Consider the following 26848-nt stretch of genomic DNA (forward strand, 5'->3'; position numbering starts at 1 on the left):
TGAGTTAATTGACTGTGGGTTTCGATTCACCGCCAGGAAATAAATAGTTATTTTTGGAAATGATACTTCTAATACCGGAAACATTCATAGTCCCGGTGTTCGTTCAACCTACAAGATGTTTCAGAGGTGACGTCTGCTCTAGTGGTTACGGAGAGTTGTTGAATCTACCCACAGGAGCACCTTCAGATACCACCGGACTGAGCCGGGATCGAACAAGCCAACTTGAGATCAGATGACCAGCGCTCTACCATCTAAGCCTCTCAGCCCAGCGATATTTTTACAGATATTTTTAGAAGAGACTCGGCTAAATATCCAGTATTAAGGCAAAATTGAATGTATGACGCATTTTGAAAAATTATTGCCAAACTGAAATTTATAAACTCGAATAACGATTGGTTGTATAGGCTACTGCCCGGAAGGACGTGTGTTCGAATCCCCGTCAGGAAGTCGTAAAATTTAAGAAACGAGATTTCCACTTCCGGATGTGCATATGGCCATGAGGTTCACTCAGCCTACACAAAAAGTGAGTACCAGGTTAATTCCTGGGGGCAAAGGCGGCCGGGCGTATAGCTAACCATTCTGCCCCATCACGTGCCGCGGTTAACAATGGTGGAAGCCTTTACCTTCCACTCCTCCAAGGGCCTTCATGGCCTGTACGGAGGTGTCTTTGTCTTCGTCGTTGTATAAGCTACTATATTTGGTTAGTACTTTAAAACAATAATTGTTTGTTTTCAGTTCATTCACTCAACTATAATTGTAACAGCCGGCCCCGTGGTGTAGGGGAAGCGTGCTTGCCTCTCGCCCCGAGGCCCCGGGTTCGATTCCCGGCCAGGTCAGGGATTTTTCTCTCGACCTGAGGGCTGGTTCGAGGTCCACTCAGCCTACGTGATTAGAATTGAGGAGCTATCTGACGGTGAGATGGCGGCCCCGGTCTCGAAAGCCCAGAACACACGACCCGTTGTAATCTGCAGGCCTTCGGGCTGAGCAGCGGTCGCTGGGTAGGCCAAGGCCCTTTCCAGGGCGTTAAGTGCCGTGGAGGGGTTATAATTGTAACACTTCGGCTGATTCTGCAACATGGTATGGCTAATTCCCACCGACACAGATCATATGGTGACGATGGGATAGTAGAGGGCTAGGAGTGGGAAGGAAACGACTGTGGCCTTAATTAAGGTACAGTCCCAGCATTTACCTGGTGTGAAAATGGAAAAATTCCGGAAAACCAACTTCAGGGCTGCCGAGAGTGGGGTTTGAACTCACTATCTCCCGAATGCAAGCTGATACGATTAGCTACGTGACCGAAGCAGCTACTTGCTCGGTGCAAATATTACTACTACTAATAATAATAATAATAATAATAATACTTGAAAGTAGTAATAAATATTGTAGAAGTACTCGTAGAAGTACCCACATTTATTTCGTTCTTTTACTGTGGGCTTCCTTTCTGTCTTCAGACGAGGTTGTTCCAGTCTTATTCTTTGGTTTTTCCGCTTGGTCAACTTGCCATGTGTGAATTCTGGATCTGAATATTACCCTGTTTTGGACGTCTGCTGATGCAATTTCTGCCTGTTTCAAATTGGTTTTAATGTCGCCAATCCATTTCACTGTGTCTGATTTAGCTTTACAGTACTCCTATCTTCATAGAATTTGACTATTTGTTTGGTAAGTCTTTCTGGATGCATTTTTTTAATATGACCATAGAATCTAAGCTTGCGTTTTCTAATGTCACTGTGAATATTTGTGTATTGTTTGATTTCCTGTCTGCATCTAAGTTGGTATTGTCCGTTGGTGAGTTTTTGGCCTAGAATTTTTCTTATGATTTTGCGTTCCTTTTTCTCATTTTCAGTTTCTGCCTTCCTGTTCAATATTAGCGTCTCTGATCCATAGACATTCTAGTTTAATGACTGTATTGTTATGTCTCAGTTTTGTATGCTTGATGATACATTTTTGTTATAGATATTTTGGATTAGTCGATGTGCAGTTTCCATCTTTGGGCATCTAATTTCATTGGCTTTTATTTCGTGTCCATTTTCCTGAATTCTTTCACCAAGGTACTTAAATTGTGATTTTACTCGTTTAATTATGTCATGTTTTGTTTCCATGAATTTTGGTGCATGTTTGTTGCAGGTGATGTATTCTGTCTTTTCAAAAGATATCTGAAGGCCGACTTTTTCCGCAATTTCTTTCAGGAGTTCAATCTGATTTTTGGCTGTTGTAATGTCTCGGGTTAGTCATCCGCAAATGCTAAGCAATCTATCGCTAGTTTGCCCCTGCTTAAAGTGAATGGTTGGTGAATACTGAGGGCCAATTTCTGTTTGCGCCATTCTTGTATCACTTTTCCAGGACTCAGTTGAAGAGTAAGGGCGAGAGTCCATCTTCTTGTCTTACTCCCGTTTTGATATCAAAGTGATCTGCGGTTTCCCACATGAATTTAACCTTGGACTTCGTATCTTTCAGTGTCTGTTTTATGACTGGAAGTGTTTTCACGTGTAAACTTTGTTCTTTCAATATTTGAAAGAGTGATTTGCGATCCACTGAATCATACTACGTATGTTTTTTTGAAATCAACAAATGTGCGGACTAATTTTTTGCTACAAATTCTCTGATGTCGTAGGATTAGCTTTAGGTTCAAGATTTGCTCTGGACACGATCGGCCTGGTCTGAATCCTGCCTGATATTCTCCGATTTGCGGTTCTAGTTGTTGTTGTACTCTATCAAGAAGACATTGGGATAGATTTTTGTATGCAACCGATACTAGTGAGATTCCTACATAGTTGTTTACATCTGTTCTGTCTCCCTTTTTGTGTAGCGGGGTGAATTAATGCATTTTCCCAGTCTTCTGGGGTGTGTTCTGTTTTCCAAATGTCTTGCATGATTTTTGTGATTTCTTTTATGGTGTTTGGACCTGCTGATTTGAGTACTTCTGATATGATTCCTTCCTCACCCGATGATTTGTAGTTTTTAAGTCTTTTGAACTTCTTGTGATTTTTCTTCTTCTTCTTCTTCTTCTGGTAGCAATGAATTTGGATTAGTATTTTCAGCTTTTTGTGGAGAAGATCTTTGTATTGGTTCTGGACAGTTCAGTATTTCTTTAAAATATCTGGCGAGTTCCTCACAGTTTTCTTGGTTGTTTAGTGTCAAGTGTCCATTTTCTTTTCTGAAGCAGATACTTTGTTGTTGATATCCTGCAAGCTTAGTTTTGAAGTTCTTGTAGAAATTTCGTGTGTTGTTCCTCTGAATGTCTTTCTCGATTTCAAGTAGTTGATCCTTTTCAAATTTCCTTTTGGTCTGTATGATCAATTGAGCTGTCTCTTGCCTCACTACCAGGAATGTTTTGTAATTATTCTCCGTCTTTTTGCTGTTCCAGTTGTTGTATGCCTTCGGTCTAGATTGGATTGCTTGTTCACACTCCTCATTCCTCTAAGGGTTTCTCTACTTTTTCTGCAGAGGAATTAGTGTTTGTGCTGTTGTAATCAGTTTGCTTTTGAGTTGTTGGCAATTTTTTGCCTCCTTTCTCTCTAATAATTGTGTGAGAGATGGTTGGCTCCTAGTGAGGTCAAATTTTGGGATTAATGGTTCCTTCTTTGTGAATCTCTAAGGTTTCAACTGTAGTTTGATTCTGGTCAGGTAATGATCTGAGTCTATATTTGCACCCCTTATGACATGAACATTCATAATTTCTGTGTGGTTTGGATAAGTGATTGCTACATGATCAATTTGGAATTCACCGATGAGTGTGTTTGATGATCTCTATGTCATTTGTTTTGATGGTTTATTTTTGAAGTGTGTTGACATGATTTTAAGGTTGAATATCCTGCAGAGTTCGACTAATCTTTGTCAATTTTGGCTGGTCCATTCATGTCCTGGCATTTTTCTATTGTTCTTCTGTGTTTTCTTTCTTTGCCTAATTGTCCATTGAAGTCACCTAGTAAGATTTTGACTTGGTTTAGAGGAATTTTGGATATTATTTCTTCTAGAGTTTACCAGGGGATTTATCTACCTTTTCGCTGTATGTTGTATTGTCCTCATTGATTGACATATGTGCATTAATTAGCGTGTATGTTTTATTTGCACATTTTACGGTGATTGCCATTAGTCTATCGCTTATAGGCTTCTCATTTGTTCTTGAGTTGAGTATGTTTTTCTTGATTGCAAAAGTGACTCCTACAAGTGGCGTGTTTTTCAGAATTCGTTTGTCTGTTTTACTTTTAAAGTGTCTGTAGTTCCCGAAATCCACTGTGTTTTCGCTAGTCAATCTTGTCTCTTGTAGTGCCAGTATCTGTATTTCTTGCTCATTTAAGGTTTGTTCTAGTTCATACAGTTTTCCTGCTCGTTGAGAGTATTTATGTTTAGTGTTCCGAAAGAGGTTTTGCAGTTCGGGCAAAGTTGGCCAGAGATCTCCGACTCCCTCTCTTTGCGTGTCAGTCTAGACTTCCCAGAATCCGACAGTCTGGTTGTACCGTTCTTGACACCTGGGGTAAAATTTTGATTTCTAACACGCCTCATGGTACTTGATTATCAAACGTTTAGACCTAGGTCCAGTTCTTAGGACTGGAGTGGTGAGTTCCAGAACATGAATCTCCAGCCGTGCCTCTGGTGATCAGACGCTGACCACTTTTCTGCTTGCTGCAAGTCAGACGCGAAGTGGATTTGAGTTGGCTCTTCCGTCCTCTCCGCCATTGGGGTATGTCCTCTTCTGCCTTTGAGGCCGTTGACCATTTTTCCCTTTACCTCAGTTGATCCGCGGGTGCTAATTTGGCTATGCCTTATTCACACCTGCCCTACATATCTACAGGAATTTCCCCTATCAGCCAATGGGACGCGCCGTGTCAGGGTTTTCAGGGGCCCCACCACAGTTATCTCACGCAGGGTTACGCCTAGCTCTTACTCAATTCAGAGCCAAACCCCCACGCAAGCTGACCAGTCACAGAATATTATTATTATTATTATTATTATTATTATTATTATTATTATTATTATTATTATTATTATTATTGAAGGGGTGCTTTTATTTTTTGTCACTGTTAATAATTTGATCGTAGCTAGTGGATTTCCAGTTGTGCGTGGATCCTAACTACAAGACATGGCTTTTCATTTCAAAATTCTTACATACATTGGCTGAGATTCGAACCACGACTACCATTGCGTGAAGCCATCGAATATGCCGCTCATCCGTCACACCCGCTGTTATTATTATTATTATTATTATTATTATTATTATTATTATTATTATTATTATTATTAGCAAAACCATGGCCTTCTAATTTGTATCTTTAAAACCCATTTATATGTTTTATCATTCCTAATGATTCACGTGATTTGTGAATTCGATGCTGACCCCTGCTTACTCCGTTTTTACTCCGGTTACATCGGATGGCTAACTTATTATCATAAAATTAGTATGCAGTACAGTCATATTCATTGTATATATGAAATATATGAATATATGAATATGAAATATATGAAATATGAAATATGAAATATATGAAATATATGATGGGAGGAAAAAATGGGTCATGCATGCACGAGTCAGGAAATGTTCATTTGCATGTTGTATTGTTGGAGAGAGTTGAAGAGGAATATTTTAGTAATACATCATTAATTGATTTTCGTTTTTATTTACAGAGAAATGGGATCCTAAGAAGGTAACAACCGACAATATCTTCCGTGTTTTCTACATGGTCCATATTGGTGCCATGATGGAGCCTGAAACCCAGGTGACAGGAGTAGTCGTTATCATGGACTTCTTAGGCTTGTCCATGAAGCAGGTGGCAGGTTTCTCCCCAGCATTCTCCATGCGCCTCCTCACTTTCATCCAGGTAAGTTGTTGGAGGTATAATAATAATAATAATAATAAAAAATAATAATAATAATGGTTTTACATCCCATTAACTTCATTTGTTACGGTTTCCGGAGACGCTGAGGTACCGGAATACTTTCCGGCAGGAATTCTTTAACGTGCTAATGAATCTACCGCCACAAGGCTGACGAATTTGAACACCATCGAAAAAATCACTAGACTGAACCGGGATCGAACCCGCCAGTTTGAGCTCAGAAGGCCGATGCTCTACCATTCCGACTGCTTGGCTGAATGCTCATCGTTGAGGCCTTCTGTTCAGAGTGTCCCGTGTTCGATTCCCGGCTGGGAGGATTTTAATCGCTTCTGATTAATTCTGCTGTCTCGGGGATTGGATGATTGTGTCTGTCCCAACACGCAATGGTGATTACATGCCTCCATATAGGGTTGGCGTTAGGTTGGGCATCCGGCTGTGAAACAGGGCTAAATCCACAGTGCGACACAGTTCGCACCCATGACTTCGTAGGTGTGGGAAAAGCGGTAGAAGAAGAAGAAGAAGAAGAAGAAGAAGAAGAAGAAGAAGAAGAAGGCCCATGCTCTACCGCCTGAGCTATCCAGCCCGGCGAGATGGTAATGGTTGTATTATTGTTTTAAGAGGAAGTACACCTGGGCATCCATCCTCCAAATAATACTTATCAGACGGGAAAAATGGAAAACGTCTGACACTTCTAATGAAGGTATCGGCGAAAGAAAGAGAAGAAACACGAATTGCGAGAAAATTAAATAATTCCCAGGCCTCGCAAACCTAATGTCGTCGGGGTCTGAAGAGAACAATAGTTGACTAAGGAAGGAAGGAAGGAAGGAAGGAAGGAAGGAAGGAAGGAAGGAAGGAAGGCCTACTGGCATGACAATGCCTGTAAAAACAGGCTGCATACATTCAAATCTATGTGTATCGAAATCATGTGCTCAAATTCGGGTTTACAACTACGAATTTAAAGATTCGATCCGAATAATTGAGGGCCTACGGATTAGAGATAGGCTCATTACTGTAGTCCTTTGATCCGGCTTTTAAAGTACTACGCGCTTCATAATAATATAAAATAATGAATACATGATAGTAGAAAGTTAATTAAATGTAGCCTGTATGTGGGCAAAATATAACTTTATATAGCCTACCCATATAATGTGGAGCTACATAATCGCATGGTACCCTAAGCCATGACGAGGTACACTGTTATGAAAAAGTATTAAGTAAGTTATACGATATTCTGCTCATCTGAAAATACCCAGCACTCATACGTTAAGAGGGGCTGCCTGGTCGAGGCGGTAAAGGCCTGCTTGGTTCACCCGGAAAGACGCGGGTTCGATTCCCCGCCAGGAAGTCGAAAAGTGTAAGAAACGAGATTTCCACTTCCGGAGGTGCACATGACCCTGGGGTTCACTCAGCCTACACCAAAAATGAGCACCAGGTTAGTTCCTGGGGGGCAAAGGCGGCTGGGCGTAGAGCTAACCACTCTACCCCATCAAGTGCCGAGGTTACGGATAGTGGAAGCCTTTACCTTCCACCCCTCCAAGGGCCTTCATGGCCTGTACGGAGATGACTTTGCTTCTTTGTTTTGTTAAGGGCCTTCCTCTTTTTTTCTTGCACAATACCTTTACTCACTACGAATAATCTTAGAAGGGTTGACGATCCTCTCACTTTTCCCCCTCAGAAAAATCACCACCAACACCACCACCACCACCTCACTCTCCGTTAAAATAACAATTGTCATATTGTACGTTTCTTATGTTTTAGCATACGTACTTTTTTTTGTGTCGGAAATGTCCGAAAACATATTATGTGGCTGCTTTCCCGGGTGCACCCCATGGGGACGAGTGTGAAGTTGTAGGTGTAATTGTATGGGCTAGGAATGGGAAGGAAGGGGTCGTGATCTTGAGAGAGGTACCATCCTGGCATTTGAAATGGGAAAACACAGTAAACCATTTTGAGGATGGTTGGCGGGGATGGTTGTATACCGAGTTTATCGCTAGCATGGCTGTGCTACAACGCATTGAGCTAACCTGCTCGGTATCTTATTCAATAATTCACATCCACACTTTGGAAACATTTAGTTATTAACACCGAGCGAGTTGACTGCGTGGTACGCACTGCATGGCCGTGAACTTGCATTCGGGAGATTCTAGGTACGAACTCCACCGTCGTCAATCTGAAGACGGTTTTTAGAGGTTTCTATGCGAAGTCGATATATTAGCCTTACTCTTGTGATTGGAGTTACAAGAAGCTGATAATTTCGTTAGTTTGTCCCTAAAAGCAACAATACCCATCACTACTCCTGATCGAGACTGGCTGTTCGACTCGTTGGCTGAATGGTCAGCGTACTGGCCTTCGGTTCAGAGGGTCCTGGGTTCGATTCCAGGCCGGGTCGGGGATGTTAACCTTAATTGGTTAATTCCAATGGCTCGGGGCTGGGTGTGTGTGGCGTATTCAGCATTAGAAACCATCCTACGTGGTGCCTAATAGACCTTCTACTAGAAAAAGACCCGCACTAGGCCCCTCTGGAGGCCATACGCCATTATATATTATCGAGACTGATAAGTGCTACAGTCTAGGGCATCAAAGCAAGGCTTTGACTCTTGTTGTTATTGTTTCTGTTGTAGGCTACCTATAACAGCCACGGAATGCTAAATTGCGTCAGTCATGTTGTGAGTCAAGTAGTTAAAATGCTTCATTATGCAAGCCTCCTAAGAATGCTGCGACTGCAGTGTGCTTGTCATATGAGTCATATTTTAGACAAGGTCTCTGCTACATGATATGCTGAATCATGACAATTCTTGAAAGGGAAGTTACAATACGTTAATCAAAATATATTTCCGGAAAGAATGAGTTGTGACAAGAACTTGGACCTCTTTGCATAACGTGTGGGAATATTATTTTGTAATATTATTAGGCAAGAAGAGAGATTGTTACCGATGTGTGCGTTACAACCGTGTCGTCCCAAAACTCACGAGTTTCAAAACTCACGAGTCTCAAAACTCACGAGTCTCAAAACTCACGAATTCCAGGAAAAGGATTTATAAGAGCAAGTTTCTCTACCTTGGCCAGTCTCAAAACTCACGAATTCCAGGAAGAGGATTAGTAAGAACAGGTTTCTCTACCTGGGCCAGTCTCAAAACTCACGAGCAGGGCCAGTTCTTCTTTGAATGGATAAACGTCCACCCTATTAGTGATGGGATAATGGAATACTTTTAATAATCCAATAACTTCTATCCGATTATTTAAATAATCGAATGAATAATCGTCCGCCTCTGTGGTGTAGTGGTTAGCGTGATTAGCTGCCACCCCCGGAGGCACGGGTTCGATTCCCGGCTCTGCTACGAAATTTGAAAAGTGGTATGAGGGCTGGAACGGGGTCCACTCAGCCTCGGGAGGTCAACTGAGTAGAGGTGGGTTCGATTCCCACCTCAGCCATCCTGGAAGTGGTTTTCCGTGGTTTCCCACTTCTCCTCCAGGCAAATGCCGGGATGGTACCTAAGGCCACGGCCGCTTCCTTCCCTCTTCCTTGCCTATCCCTTCCAATCTTCCCATCCCTCCACAAGGCCCCTGTTCAGCATAGCAGGCGAGGCCGCCTGGGCGAGGTACTGGTCATTCTCCCCAGTTGTATCCCCCACCAAGAGTCTGAAGCTCCAGGACACTGCTCTTAAGGCGGTAGAGGTGGGATCCCTCGCTGTGTGTCCGAGGGAAAAGCCGACCCTGGAGGGTAAACAGATGATGATGATGATAATGATGAATGAATAATCAAATCAAATAATGGAATGAGTTTCAAATATCATTCAGTTATATGCGCCATGAATAAATTTTTCTCTTTAAGTGTGTCGGGTAGATAATCGACTGAAATAAGCGAATAGATGAACTCTTACGAAAAATAGAAACACGCCTTTTTTCCAAATGAATCTCCAAATGTTGAAACTAAATGAGTGAATTAACTGTCTTGATGTATATCTCTAAATAAAATTCCTTATTAAAGTAAATGCCGCCTTGGCCGCATAATGAATCTAAGCCCCAGTACTACCAACTGACAGTTTCTTTTTACTGACAGCGGGCAATATACCTACTTTAATTTGATGTCGTCCGGCTTTATTCATGAACAGCTAGCATGCTGGCCTTTGGTCCAGGGGGTCCCGGGTTCGGTTTCTGGTCAGGTAGAAGATTTTAACTTTCATTAGTTAATTCCTATGGCTCGGGGACTGGGTGTTCGTGCCGTCTTCAGCATTAGACTTCACCTTAGGTAGGGCCTCATCCTCACAGACGTGCAGATCGCCTGTACGACGTCAACTCTAAAGACCTGCAGCAGACCTCCTCGGAGGCCACACGCCATTATTATAAATGGCTTTAAGACAACAGCAAAATATTTTTTTTAAAAAAATAATAATTATACACCTCTGTCTCTTTCATTTACCACCCATTATTTTACCCTGTGGGTTGGGGAGGCAGAATAACATCCACAGTACCCCCTGTTTGTCGTAAAAGGCGACTAAAAAGGGGCCCCAGGAGCTCTTAAATTATTTAAGAGAAGATTAGATAAACAACTGATAGGCAATCTGCTACCTGGGTGACTGCTCTAAATGCATATCAGTAGTGATTGGTTGATTGATTGACTGATTGAGCAAGAGAACGTGGGTTGGCGACCTCGGGGCCCTTTGCTGAATCCGGGAATTGCTTCCACCCACTTGTGGCAGTCTACTTGCTTTCATCTATCCTTAGTCAACTCTTGTTCTTTTCCGAACCCCTACGGTATTAGGTTTCCCGTTAAAACAGTAATAACCACCACCAAGTCCGGCTCCATGGCTAAATGGTTACCGTGCTGGCCTTTGGTCACAGAGGTCCCGTGTTCGATTCCCGGAAGGGTCAAGAATTTTAACCATCATTGGTTAATTCCGCTGGCACGGGGACTGGGTGTATGTGTTGTATTCATCATTAGTTCATCCTCATTACGACGCGCAGGTCGCCTACGGGCGTTGAATCAAAAGACCTGCACCTGGCGAGCCGAACACTCCCGGCACTAAAAGCCATACACCATTTCATTTTACAGTACCACCACCAACATTCATTGTTTTCAACCCTTACTGATTTGTATTGACCATTTACACTTTTTCTTGGCGTGGGAAAGAACCAAAATCACTAAATATCACCATCATCATCGATCTGGAGTCTCTTTGAAGTTATTTAGCGAAATCATTTCAAAGATAGCGACCAACGACTTCGCCATAGAAAATTCTGACGCATTTTAATTTACGACTTGAGAAATTTGGTGAGCCAAGTAGCCAATACTATAGCATTGCACTTCGCGTAACGGCGTGGGCGCGTGATGCAATATATTAATCTTTGCATTTTATGTAATGTCATCTGAGTGCACGACTCATTCATACGTGAGCAGCATGAGTTCGCTTTATTCTCGGAAAGCTTATCAGAGACCGTTCGTCCTACCCGTGCAATTCCTTTAAGGGGGTGGAGATAGGTGATTTTGAGATTGATGAGTTGATGACGTTAGAATTACTTTTCGTGCCATTATTTCGAAAACGTTCACTATCTATTTGCCCTAGTCATTCGAATGGAATTTCAAATGAATAATCGAAAAAATAATCGAATCGAAGAAATACTGTAATTGAATAAACGAAAAATTAAGCAAATGGATTAATAGAATAAAATTAAATAATCGAATAAGCGAATAATTTGCATTCGATTTTTCAATCACTACAACCTACCCACATAACGACTGTAGATATTTGAAAATTTAATCGGAATTTTGTGACAAGGTCCATTGTTAGCGCCAGCCGGAACTGCGTGCCCTCTTGTAATTGGCACCTCTCTCATCAAGAGGTGGGCCTGTCGTGTAGCCTCATACAAAGTATACGCGACAGGGGGTTGAGAAACCCACGGACGCCATGGACCCGCGCGGATAACCGCACTCGGCCTTTCAAATGAAGGCCTAGTTCCATAAGCCGCTGTAAAGCTTTGTCTTTTTCAATGCATTTTATGTTTATGTATTTTTATATTTTTTTACTATTTATATATTTCTGTCAATTGGTTTAGTATGCTTAATTTGGTTCAATTGGTCTTTTTTCACTATTTCCATTACTTTTATCTACATATTTACATGATTAATTTAACAAGAAAAGATTTACTTTCTGTCTAACCCATCTTAAGGATGAAGGAAGTGACTCTCAGAAATGCACCTACATCTCTTGTCTCCTCATATTTTTTTGTGTTTCGTTCGATCCTCTTATCAAGTTGGTAGTATTTCTTTCTTCTTTTTAAACCCTCTAGGTTCAACTCAATCCTCATAATCTTCTTATCTGATTTCTCAGCTTCTTGCTTAAGCCCTTTTATTAAGTTTTTTATTCGAGGGTGAGGTCTTCCCAGAACATTGTTTATTTGGTGATTCCACCCCTCCACAGAATTGTTTGTTCTGTGTCTTCTGTTATAGCAGTTCCACGTTTCCACTGGAACTAGTAGATTTTGTAGCCAATGATCGACAAAATAGTCAAAAAATATCGTCAACATTTGGTCTTCGGGGGCGTTACTATGAATGTAGATCCACCCCTCGTCTACATCCTCAGGCGGTAGGAAGGCAAGTGCCGCACACATTGTAATTGTTTGTCGGACTTCCTGATTCGTTTTGTAGGCTTCAGTGAGGCCGACTTCCTGAACCTTTCGCCAGAGACTTTGACATAAATGGAAGAAGCATCCTTGCACTTTGATAGAAGGAAATACTTCTTTTATTGCTTTGATAGCGGCTGCCTCAAAGTCGACGTTTATTTCATTTGGGTTCCATTCTGGGATCTCATGTTTTATGATATTAAATAATCTAGCGTATGTTCCCGTGGTCTTATTAGGGAGAAGAGCAAATATGACAGGTGTTATGTTTGTTTCCTCGCTGGTGCTTCCAAGATCAGCATGTATTGTATATAGCTGTGAAAACTGGCTGCTGCAACTTTTGAAAGTACCATCCATTAGAAATGTCCTATGCGCTTTGAGACATTCTCTTCCCTTTGCGCTTGAAAATACTAATATTCTTTCTCCATCCCTGTTGTCTGCAAGAAGAAATGTACTGCCATCGGTCATGCGTAGAGTGTCTTCATCTAAATTAATGTCGTTTCGATGTTTTGGCTCTTTTTGGACTCCCTGGGCTTTATTTCGGTGCCTGTAGAGTGATGATTTTATACTGGAAAATTGAGGTACCCTGGTGATAAATTCATATCCTCTTTGCTGCAAGGATTCAAATTCTTCTGTGTAGACCTGTAACAAAAAATATTATCCTTTCTTTCTTGTACCTAACTTACAGTAATAACCAATAGTACCAATATGTCTTAAGTACTTACTTACTCGGAACAAATATAATTTATAAACCATTTCTATTAACGCTTGTTGTTTGAAAGGGCCTAACACCTAGGTCATCGGCTCAATTTCTATTGAAACGACACAGATAACAGGCTGTTAGCTACAATGCACGAGCAGACACGCGCGCGATTTTTAACGGTCTTTAATTTCGTCTGCGGACTCTTCAAAAATAAAAACGAGTGAGTTGGCTGCGAGTTCAGGGGCAAGCAACTGGGTTCGAATCCCTCTTTCGGCAGCCCTGAAGATGGTTTTCCGTGGTTTCCCATTTTCAGACCAGGCAAATGCTGGGGCTTTACCCTAATTAAGGCCACAGCCGCTTCCTTCCCACTCCTAGTTCTTCCCTATTCTATCGTCGCCATAAGACCTATCTGTGTCGGTGCGACGTAACCAACATGTAAAAAAAAAAAAAAAATGTTTAACTTACCTGTGTAACTGATGTTTCATGTTCTTCGCGAACTCGTTTCTTGGCCTGGCTGACTGCTTTGTACACATCGAGGCTTGCTTCATCAGGTACACACTGGTGGACTGTTTCACTAAAAACACTATTGTCACTTGCAGTTATCACTTTACCGGCACACGCGGATGACAGTCTTTTATAGCAAAACCATACTGTTTCGCCCGACTTGTTCTCTCGTTGCTTGTAAAACCTATAACCATTGTACACTAAATTTATTTTACCTCTTTGTGAAGAAATGAATTGCATGTTGTGCACTGTTCGATGGCACCAAGCAAAATAACTAAATAAAGATCAGTGTTACACTTGGGGAATTTGATCTTTGGTAGGATGATAATTCCTGTTAATAGTACGTGGGAAATACCATGCTAAAAGTCGGTGGAAAAACATGGGTTGAAGGGAAGCGTGATTCATCGCGCAGCTCGTCCCTCCTGCGGTCATCGCAAGCACCTGCTGTCCGGAGTCGTGAATTTTGAGACTCATTAGTGACCAGTTTGTATTCGTGAGTTTTGGGACTCATTAGAATGTTTACTTTAGCGACCAGTTTGTGTTCGTGAGTTTTGAGACTATTTGTTACTAATTTTAGCCCGTGAGTTTTGGGACTCGTGAGTTTTGAGACATAACCCGTTACAACATACATAGAAAACTGCAGCGATCATTTTACAGTACACAGGATAAAGTTTTTATCTAGTCGAAGCTTGTAACGAAGTCTCTTTTACGTAAAAAATAATCCACAGTTCTGGTCCTTGAGGCAAGCAACTTAATGTTGAAAACTTCCTAGGGATATGAGCTACGAATTTTAGGTATATAAAATATAATAAAGTATGAGAATATAAATTCTTTATTTCTTCGTAAAAATTACAATCCTTTCCTTCTTCTTCTCAATCTGTTTACCCTCCAGGGTTGGTTTTTCCCTCGGAGTCAGCGAGGGATCCCACCTCTACCGCCTCAAGGGCAGTGTACTGGAGCGCAAGACATTGAGTTGGGGATACAACTGGGAAGGATGACCAGCGCCTCGCCCAGGCGGCCTAACCTGCTATGATGAACAGGGGCCTTGGTGGGGGATTGGACAATCGGAAGGGATAGACAAGGAAGAGGGAAGGAAGCGGCCGTGGCCTTAAGTTAGGTACCATCCCGGCATTTGCCTGGTGGATAAGTGAGAAGCCACGGAAACCACTTGTAGGATGGCTGAGGTGGAAATCGAACCCACCTCTACTCAGTTGACCTCCCGAGTCTGAGTGGGCTCCGTTCCAGCCCTCATACCACTTTTCAAATATTATGGTAGAGCCGGGAATCGAACCCGGGCCTCCGAGGGTGGCAGGTAATCACACTAAACACTACACCACAGAGGCGGGATGTCTCTTTTACTTAAAAAAAAATCCACAGTTCTGGCCCTTCATGCAAGCAACTTAATGTTGAAAACTTCGTAGGAATATGAGCTACGAATTTTAGGTATATAAAATATAATAAAGTATGTGAATATAAATTCTTTATTTATTCCTAAAAATTACAATCCTTCCCTTCTTCTTCTTAATCTGCTTATCCTCCGGGGTTGGTTTTTCTCTCGGACTCAGCGAGGGATCCCACCTCTACCGCTTGAAGGGCAGTGTCCTGGAGCGTGAGGCACTGAGTCGAGGGATACAACTGGGAAGGATGACCAGTGCCTCGCACAAGCGGCCTAACCTGCTATGATGAACAGGGGCCTTGGTGGGGGTTGGGAAGATCGGAAGGGATAGACAAGGAAGAGGGAAGGAAGCGGCCGTGGCCTAAGTTAGGTACCATACCGGCATTTGCCTGGTGGATAAGTGAGAAGCCACGGAAACCACTTGCAGGATGGCTGATGTGGGAATCGAACCCACCTCTACTCATCTGACCTCCCGAGGCTGAGTGGACCCCGTTCCAGCCCTCGTACCACTTTTCAAATTTCGTGGCACACTTCTTTTCTTAATCATCTTTATCCGGTCAATTAGATTAACGGTTTGCCTTTTTCTACCACTATGAGCGCTAATGTGAGTCAATGCAGAGTTTCACTCAAGCCCTTCAGTGTGGACATATTTCAAAAGTCAAAAAACGCCTGAGGGTATTGAATCAAGGAACACATTACAGAAATAATTATGTAAATGAGTTAACTTGACTACGATTTGAATCAAAAATAAAACGAGTAAAGAAACGCGCGATTTTAGGCTGGTTTTTTCGGAACTGCATTTAGGCCGGAAGTGAACTTCGAAATTTGTTCTTTTAGTTTTTTTTTTGCTATTTGTTTTACGTCGCACCCACACAGATAGGTCTTTTGGCGACGATGGGGTAGGAAAGGCTTTGGAAGTGGAAGGAAGCGGTCGTGGCCTTAATTAAGGTACAGCCCCGGCATTTTCCTGGTGTGAAAATGGGAAACCACGGAAAACCATTTTCAGGGCTGCCGACAGTGGGGCTCGAACCCAATATCTCCCGATTACTGGATACTGGCCGCACTTAAGCGACTGCAGCTATCGAGTTCGGTGTTCTTTTAGTTTAATAGAGCTATCCAAGACTCACAATTTGAAACCTTCCGGGATCTTTAGCCTTCAGCTTTCGGCATAATTGAAGAAATTGCGTAGTTTTACCTTTTTCGTAGTATGGTGACTCTTCCTTTTTCTGCTAAGAAATGTTTTCCACAATAAAAGTAAAGTCATATCCTCACAGTCCCTTGGAAGGGTGGAAGATAAAGGCTTCCACTATCCGTAACCTCGGCGCTTGGTGGGACAGGGTAGTTAGCTCTACGCCCGGCCGCCTTTGCTCGAAATAATTAACCTGGTACTCATTTTTGGTGTAGGCTGAGTGAACCTCAGGACCATGTGCATCTGTCTATTTTACGTCCTACTGCATAATAAACTAACCTAAAGATTAGAAAATATTTTTCAAAATCATTTGTAAGCGGCATATTACTTTGTGGAAGTAAAAACTGGACAATAAGGAAACGGGGAAAAATACACTCGGAAACAGCAGAACGTAAGCTCAAAATAAGGAGAACGAGCTGGACTGAAAGATGGACAAATAGAGAAATAAAGGACAGAACAATGTTAAAAGAAATGAAGTAAGAAGATTAAAAATAACATTTTTGGGCACTTCATCTTCATCAAAAACAGGTGTTTTTTTTTTACAATTAGCGTAACGTCGCACCGACACAGATAGGTCTTACGGCGACGATGGGATAGGAAAGGGCTAGGAGTTGGAAGGAAGAGGCCGTGGCTTTAATTAAGGTACAGTCCCACAATTTGTCTTGTGGGAAAATGGAAACCACGGAAAACCATATTCAGGGCTGCCGACAGTGGGGTTCGAACCCACTCTCTCCCGGGTGCAAGCTCACAGCTGTGCGGCCCTAACCGCACGGCCAACTCGCTCGGTCACAGATACTTTAGAAGGCATAGTGTTAATAACGAAAGTACTGAGATCGATCTAGGGAAAAATATCTGGAGAACATCAGAAGGAGAACGGGATGTGAATATTACTCGAAGATGAAACAATCAGCAGAAGAAAGAGAAGATCGTTGTATCGACAAGGTCTAATTAAGGCGTTTACGCAGAAGAACGTGGGTTCGAATTCCCGTTTGGGAGTTGAAAAATTAAAGAAAGAGGTTTCCTCTTTTGGAGTGACACATGATCCTGAGGTTCACTCAGCCTACACAAAAAGTGAGTCCCATGTTATTTTCTGGGGACAAAGGCGGCTAGACATAGAGTTAACTACTCCATCCCACTTACAAAGGACACCCTTGACCTCCAACCTTCTGAACCGCACGAAAACATGTAGATCGTCATCGCAATAACAGTGGTCTGAGTCATTCCCATGCTAAATGGTCCATTCTACTTCAAGAGACATCTGAATAATCGTGTATTCAAGTCCTAAGAGAGAAAATTTTATAATGCAAGGCAACATAATATCAATGAGGAAAATCACACACTGTACATCAATGCCGTGAGTATATTGTTACATTTCCCATCAACAGTGTCACAAACACTGCTTAAAGGAATTACGATACGCAAAACACATTTGTTCTACTGACCTGATAGTGCTGCTATTAGGGGTCAAAGTGTGTATGTGAGATTGCAGCCAGGTGGTTAAAGCAAAGCTACATTTTTATATTCAACATCACTTTCGCGTTCAAACAGTTCAATATCAAAAGCCACATTAATTACATTTTCAAACGATGATATGTGTATGTGAATGTCATAAGCTGCCTTTTGCCAAGCATGTTGCAAGATAGGCTTGTACTTTAGCGCAGAAAAGTTATTGTATATCACAGAGTGAATTCTAACGATGAAATGCCGATCACGTAACTTCACGTGTGGTTTTTCACATCGTAATCTTACAAAATCAGCGATCCTTCTCATATAAAGCTTGCATTAACGAAAGAAGTACATATCAAGAGTTTGGCAATATTTTGTTGTTTTCATTGGTAACGTCTTAAGTATAACATCTTTGTTTGGAATTTGCATCTAACAGGGTTCGATCCGTACAACCTGACCAGGAATCACACAACAATAAAAAAGTTTCACTTACATGTTCATCAAGGATTGAAGTTAGAAAACGTTTCATACGCTCTTTCGTCATGTTTCCACTTTCGATTGCCTCCACTTGAATGTTTCGTCGACATGTTGCTTGAACATTTACACCGACAGTTCATTGTGTCTCTTGATCTGTCACTCACTGACAAAGCCAGATCGATTGTATTGCTGTGTACATAGCTATGTAGGCCTACATACTGCAACATACAAGCTGTAGTTTTCTGTCTGTGAGATAGGGGGGCAGTGAAGACATTTCATAATGAAATTGACTTTGGTCACTGTTCACAATCCCGTCTGCTATAAATCTCTTCACCTCCTCACAAACTCTTGTGCCTTCCGACGTATAGTATCATCTTTTTCTATGTCGTTACGTGGACGAAGCCTGGTTGAAATGCCATAATGCCTTAAGCTTATCGATAAAAGTAATTGAAGTTTTGAGATTTTCTAGGCCAAACATTTTAGAAGCTTCTACTTCCGATATTTTCAAATGCCAATAGTGAACCGTTTAAAGAAGCTCAAATAAGCCAGCCTCTTGTCTGTAGATTTATAGGCAAGTAATATATTTCTGAGGGACAAAACTTCGATACATCGGTGTCTTCGAAAACCGTTAAATAGTTGTGGGACATAAAACTGATAATATTTTTCACCCATTATAGATGGTTCTAACACTGCTTTTGACCACCTTTCTTCCCGTTTCTTAATATGAGGTTGGGGATGAGGTCACTAACATGCGTTTTATTTATTTATTTATTTATTTATTTATTTATTTATTTATGTAGCGTACGGCTGATATCACGTCACAATTAAATTAGAAATTACAATATTAGTCCTAGATAACCAGCAAAAGGAAAAGAAAAAGAAACAAGAAATAGACATACATTATCATTATAGACTGTTATGCCTTTCAGCGCTCAGTCTGCAAGCCTCTGTGAATGTATTAAACGTCGCCACAATCCTAGATTTGCAACTAGTGTTGTGGCCTCATTTAGAAATAGAGTAGTTCTTTAATTAAATATCTCGGCTAATACTATAGATGTTTACAATAAAGCACCATTTGTATTATATCAAGCAAAAAGACAGCTAACAGAAGTGAAATGAGGAAACTACACTGGAGTTAATTAAAATGCAAATAGAATACGATACAGTTATGCTGTCTATGTGATACCTCAATATCTGTTGGTCATCTCGCTAGGAAACAGTTGTGTTGGCAGCTACAACGCTCTCAACGGGAGACAGTTATATTTGATAATAGCTAATATTTGTGATATATTGATTTCAGGATGCGATGCCCCTTCGTCTCAAGGAAGTCCACATCGTGAACCAGCCGTTCCTCTTTAACATGGTATTCCAGATGTTCAAGCCATTCATCCGCGAGAAGCTCAAGGGCAGGGTAAGTTTGAATTTCAGTTTGATCCCTGAAAGTAGTGGATGTCGGACGTCGATTAGAAATAATCGTAATAGAATATAATAGAATACTCCTAGTTCCGGATCGCGTGGAACTGGGGAGAGAGTAATCACTTATTGTAATCCAAATTTTTTTGATACACGCATGATTTTCTTGTTACAATTATTTACTGCTAGGTACATAAAACGTTACAATTAAGCCTAATCACTACTTTTCCGTGGTTTCCCATTTTCACACCAGACAAATGCTGGGGCTGTACCTTAATTAAGGCCACGGCCGCTTCCTTCCCACTCCTAGCCCTTCCCTGTCCCATCGGTGCCATAAGACCTATCTGTGTCGGTGCGACGTAAAGCCACTAGCAAAAAAAAATCACTATTTACAACGAATCTCTAAATTTTAGTTTTTAAAATGGTATTTTTTGGTCCTAACAGTGTTATATAGTCTAGGACAACATGTAGTTTACCCTTATTAATTTGTATTAGTGCAAGTATTTATTTTTATCACGAGTCTGAACAATGGACATTATGAATGATCTAAATGACTATGACTGATAAATGACTGACTGAATGGCTCTATGAATTTCATGATTGAATTATATTCATATTATAATCACTATTTACACCCAATCTCTAAATTGTAGTTTTTAAAATTATATTTTTTTGGTCCTAACAGTGTTATATATTAATACGGGTAAAATACATGCATGAATGAATGAAGACTCCTCTTTCCTAGTCACGGATAGCCATCAACTGGGGAGAGAGCATTCATTAATGATTGAATGAATTGAATGTCTCAGCCAGATCTACGGAACTCCAGCAGATAGGCTAAATTGAGAACATTCCAATGTGAACGAATGAACGAATGAATAAGCTGAAAAAACAATATCTCTCCCAGTCACGGAAAACCACCAACTGAGGAAAGAGCCCTTATTGTTGATGACTAAATGGGTGGATGAATGAATTAATGAATTCATGGATGAATAAATGAATGAATACTCACAGCCTACATCTACAGAACTCCAGCAGAAAAGGTGAGATCATTCGAATAATAAAGGGAGCTGCCTGGCCGAGGCGGTAAAGGCGTGTTCGGTTTGCCCGGAAGGACGTGGGTTCGAATCTCCGTCAGGAAGTCGTTAAATTTAAGAAATGAGATTTCAACCTCCGCATACACCAGCTTCTCTGTTTGTTACCGGTTTGCCACAGGTGTTGCACAAGACGTTGTTGTTGTTGCCTTTACCCGTCGTGGAATCTCGTATTTCCAGTTGTTTCAGCTAAAGATAGTGAGTATCTTTGCAGTTAGATCTGCTAGATTGCCGTGACTAGCTAAGACGGTGTCGATCGGTAGCTTACACGTGCTCTGATTCCTCTTGGATTTCTCTCACTGTTTCCTGTATACAGGGGCGAAGCGTCAGGGGAGACAGCGTGTACCCTTAACAGTTTGTGAAAGAAATATTGTCTAGTTAATTCAATTACTTTTTAGAACATTAGATATTTCCAGATTCGTGACATTATTGTATTCCCCGCTTTACTTATTTTCGTCTCACTTCGGCAATGCTAAGGCTCGCGGCAGTTACACGAAGCACGTAGGCGAAAGTAGACGCTGTCCATTCTGTGTATTTTCCCTTTGATTTTCAAACTTACAGGTAGAGCAACACTAACGCTATTTGTAGGTGCTGTCTGTGGAACTATGACTTTCCTATAGCGAGATGTCTCCGCCCAGTAGACAGACTTACCAGCGTCTCTTCTTGCTCTCATTGGCTAGTATTTGGGTCTCTCTTATAAAAGGTGCTCTTATTGGCTACCATCTTAGACATGCTTTTAATGTTATTAATTTGAATTTACTTTATTATAAGACACGTCTAAAAATAAATTAATACATTTTAAATACGAAGTATAGTAAAATTACACCTAATAAATGAATGACAGCATCAAAACCCTTCAAGTACGTGCATTTTCTTGCCCGCCAATATTAGTTGCGGTTAACCCCAATAACTATTGGCTTCCAGTCTTAATAAGGTACTCCAGAGTACGCATACGGAAAAAATTGCTTAACTTGATGCTGAATATTCCGTTAAAGTCAGTTTCTAGTGAACGCGCTATGGGTGCATTCAAATGAATTAAAACGTATTTAAGGAATTGGATGACCAACCAGAGACCGTCTAACTTGGGAACTCTAGCTATACAGAAGAAATTTCTGTGGAATCTTAGCAAAACGCCTGACTTCAAGACGACAGTAATAGATATGTTTGCCGAAATGAAGGACAGGCGGATTAAACTCATTTACAAGAATATTGTTTAAGGTGACTTGTACGAACAACTATTTATTTCTTATTTCTTTTATTAAATGTACATAACAATGAAATATATTGCTATTTTTATTCTAAAAGTACGTTGTTATTTGACAACTCCCGCGGCCTGATTCGTCTATATTTAAAAATAAAGTAAGTGCACGTAGGGTTATAGGTTGTTATAGGGTTTTTCTTATTTTCAGAGTCATTAATATAATACTAAATACAGATGTATGCGTCGAAAACAAAATTCCATATAATAATATGATTTAAACAATTTAAATAAAAGAAATCTCTGTCTACCCCCTTACTTGGTTCACGCTTTGCCACTGCCTGTATACGCATACACTAAACGTTTTCAACACTACATTTTGGCGATAGCCTATTCATAATATAGGAAGCATGTTTTTCAAGCATAAGTGGTTTAAATTGACTTGAATTCACCTTGTATACGTCAATTTTAATCACTCGTCACTATCGCGCTTACTGGAAACTCTTAGATTTTTCCTTTTTTGATTTTGGTGAAATTTGAGCAGAAGAAGATAAAAATTGAGCTTGTTTATGACAGTAATGTAGAGGGTATGAATGGTAGGGCATGTTGAGACAAACATTTTGGAGTAGATATACAAAGTGGTCGGAAACAACGTGAATCCGGTATATAAGTGTTAGAGGGTTGTTCATACTGATAAATAATTTGAAAAAAATTCGATATCGCGCCCCGTTGTAATTTTATCAACTGCTGAAGTTAGCCAATCAGATCGCTTCGTGGGTGAATACAAATGGGCTTTTGGGGACAGTGTTGCTAAATCTGTACGTAGCTTAAGACCGGCTTCAGAGCACCAAACGAAGAAAAACTTGGCTAGCGGAGGCGTTTGAACACGTACCTCGGAGCTGACAGGATCGCGCTACAGCAAGGTACACTACGGTGACACTGGCTGAAACCCACGGTGTGTTTGTGTTCGATGCAAATATCTCGGCATGGCTCTCTCTTGGAGTTAGCAACACCGCCTCGGAAAGCCCATTTCGATTCGCCCGCGAAGCGATCTGATTGGTTAACTTCAGTAGCTGATAAAACGACATTGGCGTGAGATATCGATTTTTTTTTTTTTCAAATTATGTCCCAGTATAGCCTACACTCTAACGCTCGTGTATCAGGTTCACGCTGTTTCCGACCACCCTGTATAGGTAGTACTTATGGAAAATGAAGAGGTTAACATAGGATACGGTGGCATAGAGAGTTGCTTCAAATAACCCAAACTTGCATCCGGGAGGTAGTGTGTTCGAATCACACTGTTGGCAGCCCTGAAGATGGTTTTCCGTGGTTTTCCATTTTCACACCAGGCAAATGCTGGGGCTGTACCTTAATTAAGGCCACGGTCGCTTCCTTCCAACTCCTAGGCCTTCCCTATCCCATCGTGGCGATAAGACCTATCTGTGTCGGTGCGACGTAAAACCATTAGCAAAAAAAAAAAAAAAAAAAAAAACAAACAGTGTTGCTCCTAGACTATCCGTATTAATTTCATCGATAGAGGAATTTCAGTACCTGATTAAACGCTCTACATTAAGCATAGAAATCACACATTTTCTAAAATAACGCAGAGGTTTTTTTTTTCTCTTCAGTTGTTCTTCCATGGTAAGAAGATGGAATCTCTCCACAAGCATTTGGACCCTGCCTACCTGCCCCAAGACTACGGTGGCCAGCTTCCTAAGATGAACTACACTAGTCGTGAGTGGTATCCGGTTATTGAAGGCATCACCGACAAGATAGATGGTGAGTTCACTATATGTAGTTGCTGTTGTCCATTAATGGTTTCATTTTAGCTGAAACATTTTCGTTTCTACACGGTATGTCTCGGATAAGACTATGTTCACCTATTAATTGACTGCAAGAGTATATACATCATCATCATCATCATCTGTTTACCCTCCAGGTTCAGTTTTTCCCTCGGACTCAGCGAGGGATCCCATCTCTACCGCCTCAAGGGCAGTGTCCTGGAGCTTCAGACTCTTGGTCGTGGGATACAACTGGGGAGAATGACCAGTTACTCGCCCAGACGGCCTCACCTGCTATGCTGAACAGGGGCCTTGTGGAGGGATGGGAAGATCGGATGGGATAGGCAAGGAAGAGGGAAGGAAGCGGCCGTGGCCGTAAGTTAGGTATCATCCCGGCATTCACCTGGAGGAGAAGTGGGAAACCACGGAAAACCACTTCGAGGATGGCTGAGGTGGGAATCGAACCCACCTCTACTCAGTTGACCTCCCGAGGCTGAGTGGACCCCGTTTCAGCCCTCGTACCACTTTTCAAATTTCGTGGCAGAGCCGGGAATCGAACCCGGACCTCCGGGGGTGGCAGCTAATCACGCTAACCACTACACCACAGAGGCGCACAAGAGTATATACACTGAAGAAAATGGAAATTGCAACACCCAGAAGGAGTGGTGCTACATTGCTGCAATTGAACATGCAGGACGAGTGTTCGGTTGTGCTTCGATAATTACGCTTTCAGGTCCCTCTGACCGCAAGTTTGGACAACAATCAATACAGGATGTGCACACCACGAGCTGCAATACATTGATGAATTCGTCGAGGCATGGAGTCAATAAGGCCCTGGATCGCTTCCTGAGGAATTGTGGCCCATGCTTGCTGCACTGCACGGGTTAGTTGTTCCAGATTTGTGGATGGCTGAGGACGGTTGGCCAGTTGTCGACCCATCATGTCCCACACATGCTCAATAGGACTGAGGTCCGGGGATCTGGCGGGCCATTCTAAGGTTGTGATGTCGTGGAGAGCTTCTCTGGAGATGCGTTCAGTGTGAACCCGGGCATTGTCCTGCTAATATATAATAATTTCGTGTGGCTATTTCTAGCCGAGTGCAGCCCTTGTAGGCAGACCCTCCGATGAGGGTGGGCGGCATCTGCCATGTGCAGGTAACTGCGTGTTATTGTGGTGGAGGATAGTGTAATGTGTGGTGTGTGAGTTGCAGGGATGTTGGGGACAGCAGAAACACCCAGCCCCCGGGCCATTGGAATTAACCAATGAAGGTTAAAATCCCCGACCCGGCCGGGAATCGAACCCGGGACCCTCTGAACCGAAGGCCAGTACGCTGACCATTCAGCCAACGAGTCATTGTCCTGCTGAAACATCCCATTAGCAATGTTCGCCATCACAGGGACAACCACTGGATTGAGTACCCTATCAACGTACTGTCGAGCAGTCATAGTGCCCTCAACAAGCACTAATTGTGATTTCACATTAAAGCCAATAGCTCCCCAGACCGTAATGCTTGGTGTTGGCCCTGTGTGCCTCTCGACAACAAGATCTGGGTGGCCCCTCTCCCCGGTACGTCGGCGCACACGATTCCGGCGATCACTGCGGGCAAGACAGAAGCGCGATTCATCACTAAAGACGACCCTATGCTATTCGTCGACCCACGTCGATCTTTCTCGACACCACGCCAGCCTTACACGTCGCTGTTGTGGGGTCAATGGAACACCTTCTGCAGGGACACGGGCTCGTAAGCCAGCTGCACGCAGGCGATTACCAACTGTTTGTTGTGTAACGTGGGGTGCCACAGCTGCTCGAATTTGCGCTGCTGTTGCATGGGGTTCCATCCGGGCCATCCGAATGATGCGGCGATCCTCTCTCACAGTTGTCTGTCGCGCTGGGCCTGTGCCAGGTCTATGAGTTTGAGTACCTTCATTTGACCACTGCTGCCATACACGTTGTACCGTAGATGCCTGTCGGCCAACACGTGCAGCGACAGTCCTTAGCGATAATCCAGCCTCACACAGCCCAATTATCCGAGCCCTCTCAAACGGCGACAGTTGTTGATAGCGTGCACTTCTCTGTCGTCGAGGCATGTTTGACGGGGAACACTTCACTGCACAGACTGCAAGTCAACTACGCTACACCAGAGTCCGTATACTGGAGTTGATTCCTCCGCGATCAATCACGTGGGAAGACCTGTAGCAACAATCCAATGGATCTGAAACTTTGATCGTTTACACACCTACATGGTATCGTTCCATATCTTGAAAATCAACACAAACGACCAATGCCTTCATGGTGTTGCAATTTCCATTTTCTTAAGTGTATCTTACATGTATCGAAAATGGTGTTCTTAAGTTGCTTGAATTGGGATGTACTGCTGCAAAAATTTCAGGAAAAAAAATTGCCTACTTAACCTATGAAACCAAACCAAACCCCATGACGCAACAGCCCCGAAGGGCCATGGCCTATCAAGTGACCGCTGCTCAGCCCGAAGGCTTGCAGATCGTGAGGTGTCGTGTGGTCAGCACGACGAATTCTCCCGGCCGTTATTCTTGGTTTTCTAGAACGGGTACTTAACCTACAAGTAAATAAAAATCAGCTCTTTCATCACACAATGGCTTGCAAAGTCCTATTTTTACGGATTTTATATTTTCGACGCTCTAAGCTAGTCTGACCATGTAGGAATTTGCTGTTTCGGGGATTCTCAAATTTTCGTTACCTTATGTATGTACAATCTTTATCACAGCAGTTTGCGTACTACCCCGTATCAGATAAGACATATAATGATTCATTAATAATTAACTGTCATGCAATTTTGATTTTTTGCTGTATTGTTTCTAATACATTATATTTTAAATTAGCATGGATGAATTGTATTTTGAACAATTATTTCGCGAATGGCCAAGCATTTTTTGAGTTTTGTTTTTTCTAGAGGATGGTCGAGGAAATCATGGTAGCCTATAAGTTGTTTGAAAACATTTTTGAATGGAAGCACTTAGCACACGCAGAACATGTGTCGCTTATCAAACGAATCCCAAGGAACGCTGATGTGCAAGATGCTTCCATTCAAAATTTATATCAAATTACTTATACAGTAATTACCATTATTTTCTCCACCCTTGTCAAGGAAAAAGCAAAACTGAGAAAATGCTTGGCCACTTTCGAAATATATTAAGGAGTATTTCATCCTTGCTAATTTAA

At 42.0% G+C, this 26848-nt stretch overlaps 1 protein-coding gene across 2 annotated transcripts in view; it reads left to right on the forward strand.

Annotated features, from left to right (window-relative positions):
• LOC137496888 (retinaldehyde-binding protein 1-like) overlaps positions 1–26848 on the forward strand; it is a 148293-nt gene that overhangs the window by 103153 nt on the left and 18292 nt on the right. For both annotated transcript variants that reach the window (XM_068228519.1, XM_068228520.1), the window contains exons 5-7: positions 5623–5816; positions 19465–19575; positions 23498–23648. In XM_068228519.1, coding sequence (XP_068084620.1) covers positions 5623–5816; positions 19465–19575; positions 23498–23648 — 456 coding nt within the window. The remainder of the gene's footprint in view (positions 1–5622; positions 5817–19464; positions 19576–23497; positions 23649–26848) is intronic.

Source organism: Anabrus simplex, chromosome 7 (assembly GCF_040414725.1).
Source record: "Anabrus simplex isolate iqAnaSimp1 chromosome 7, ASM4041472v1, whole genome shotgun sequence".
Lineage (NCBI taxonomy): Eukaryota > Metazoa > Arthropoda > Insecta > Orthoptera > Tettigoniidae > Anabrus > Anabrus simplex.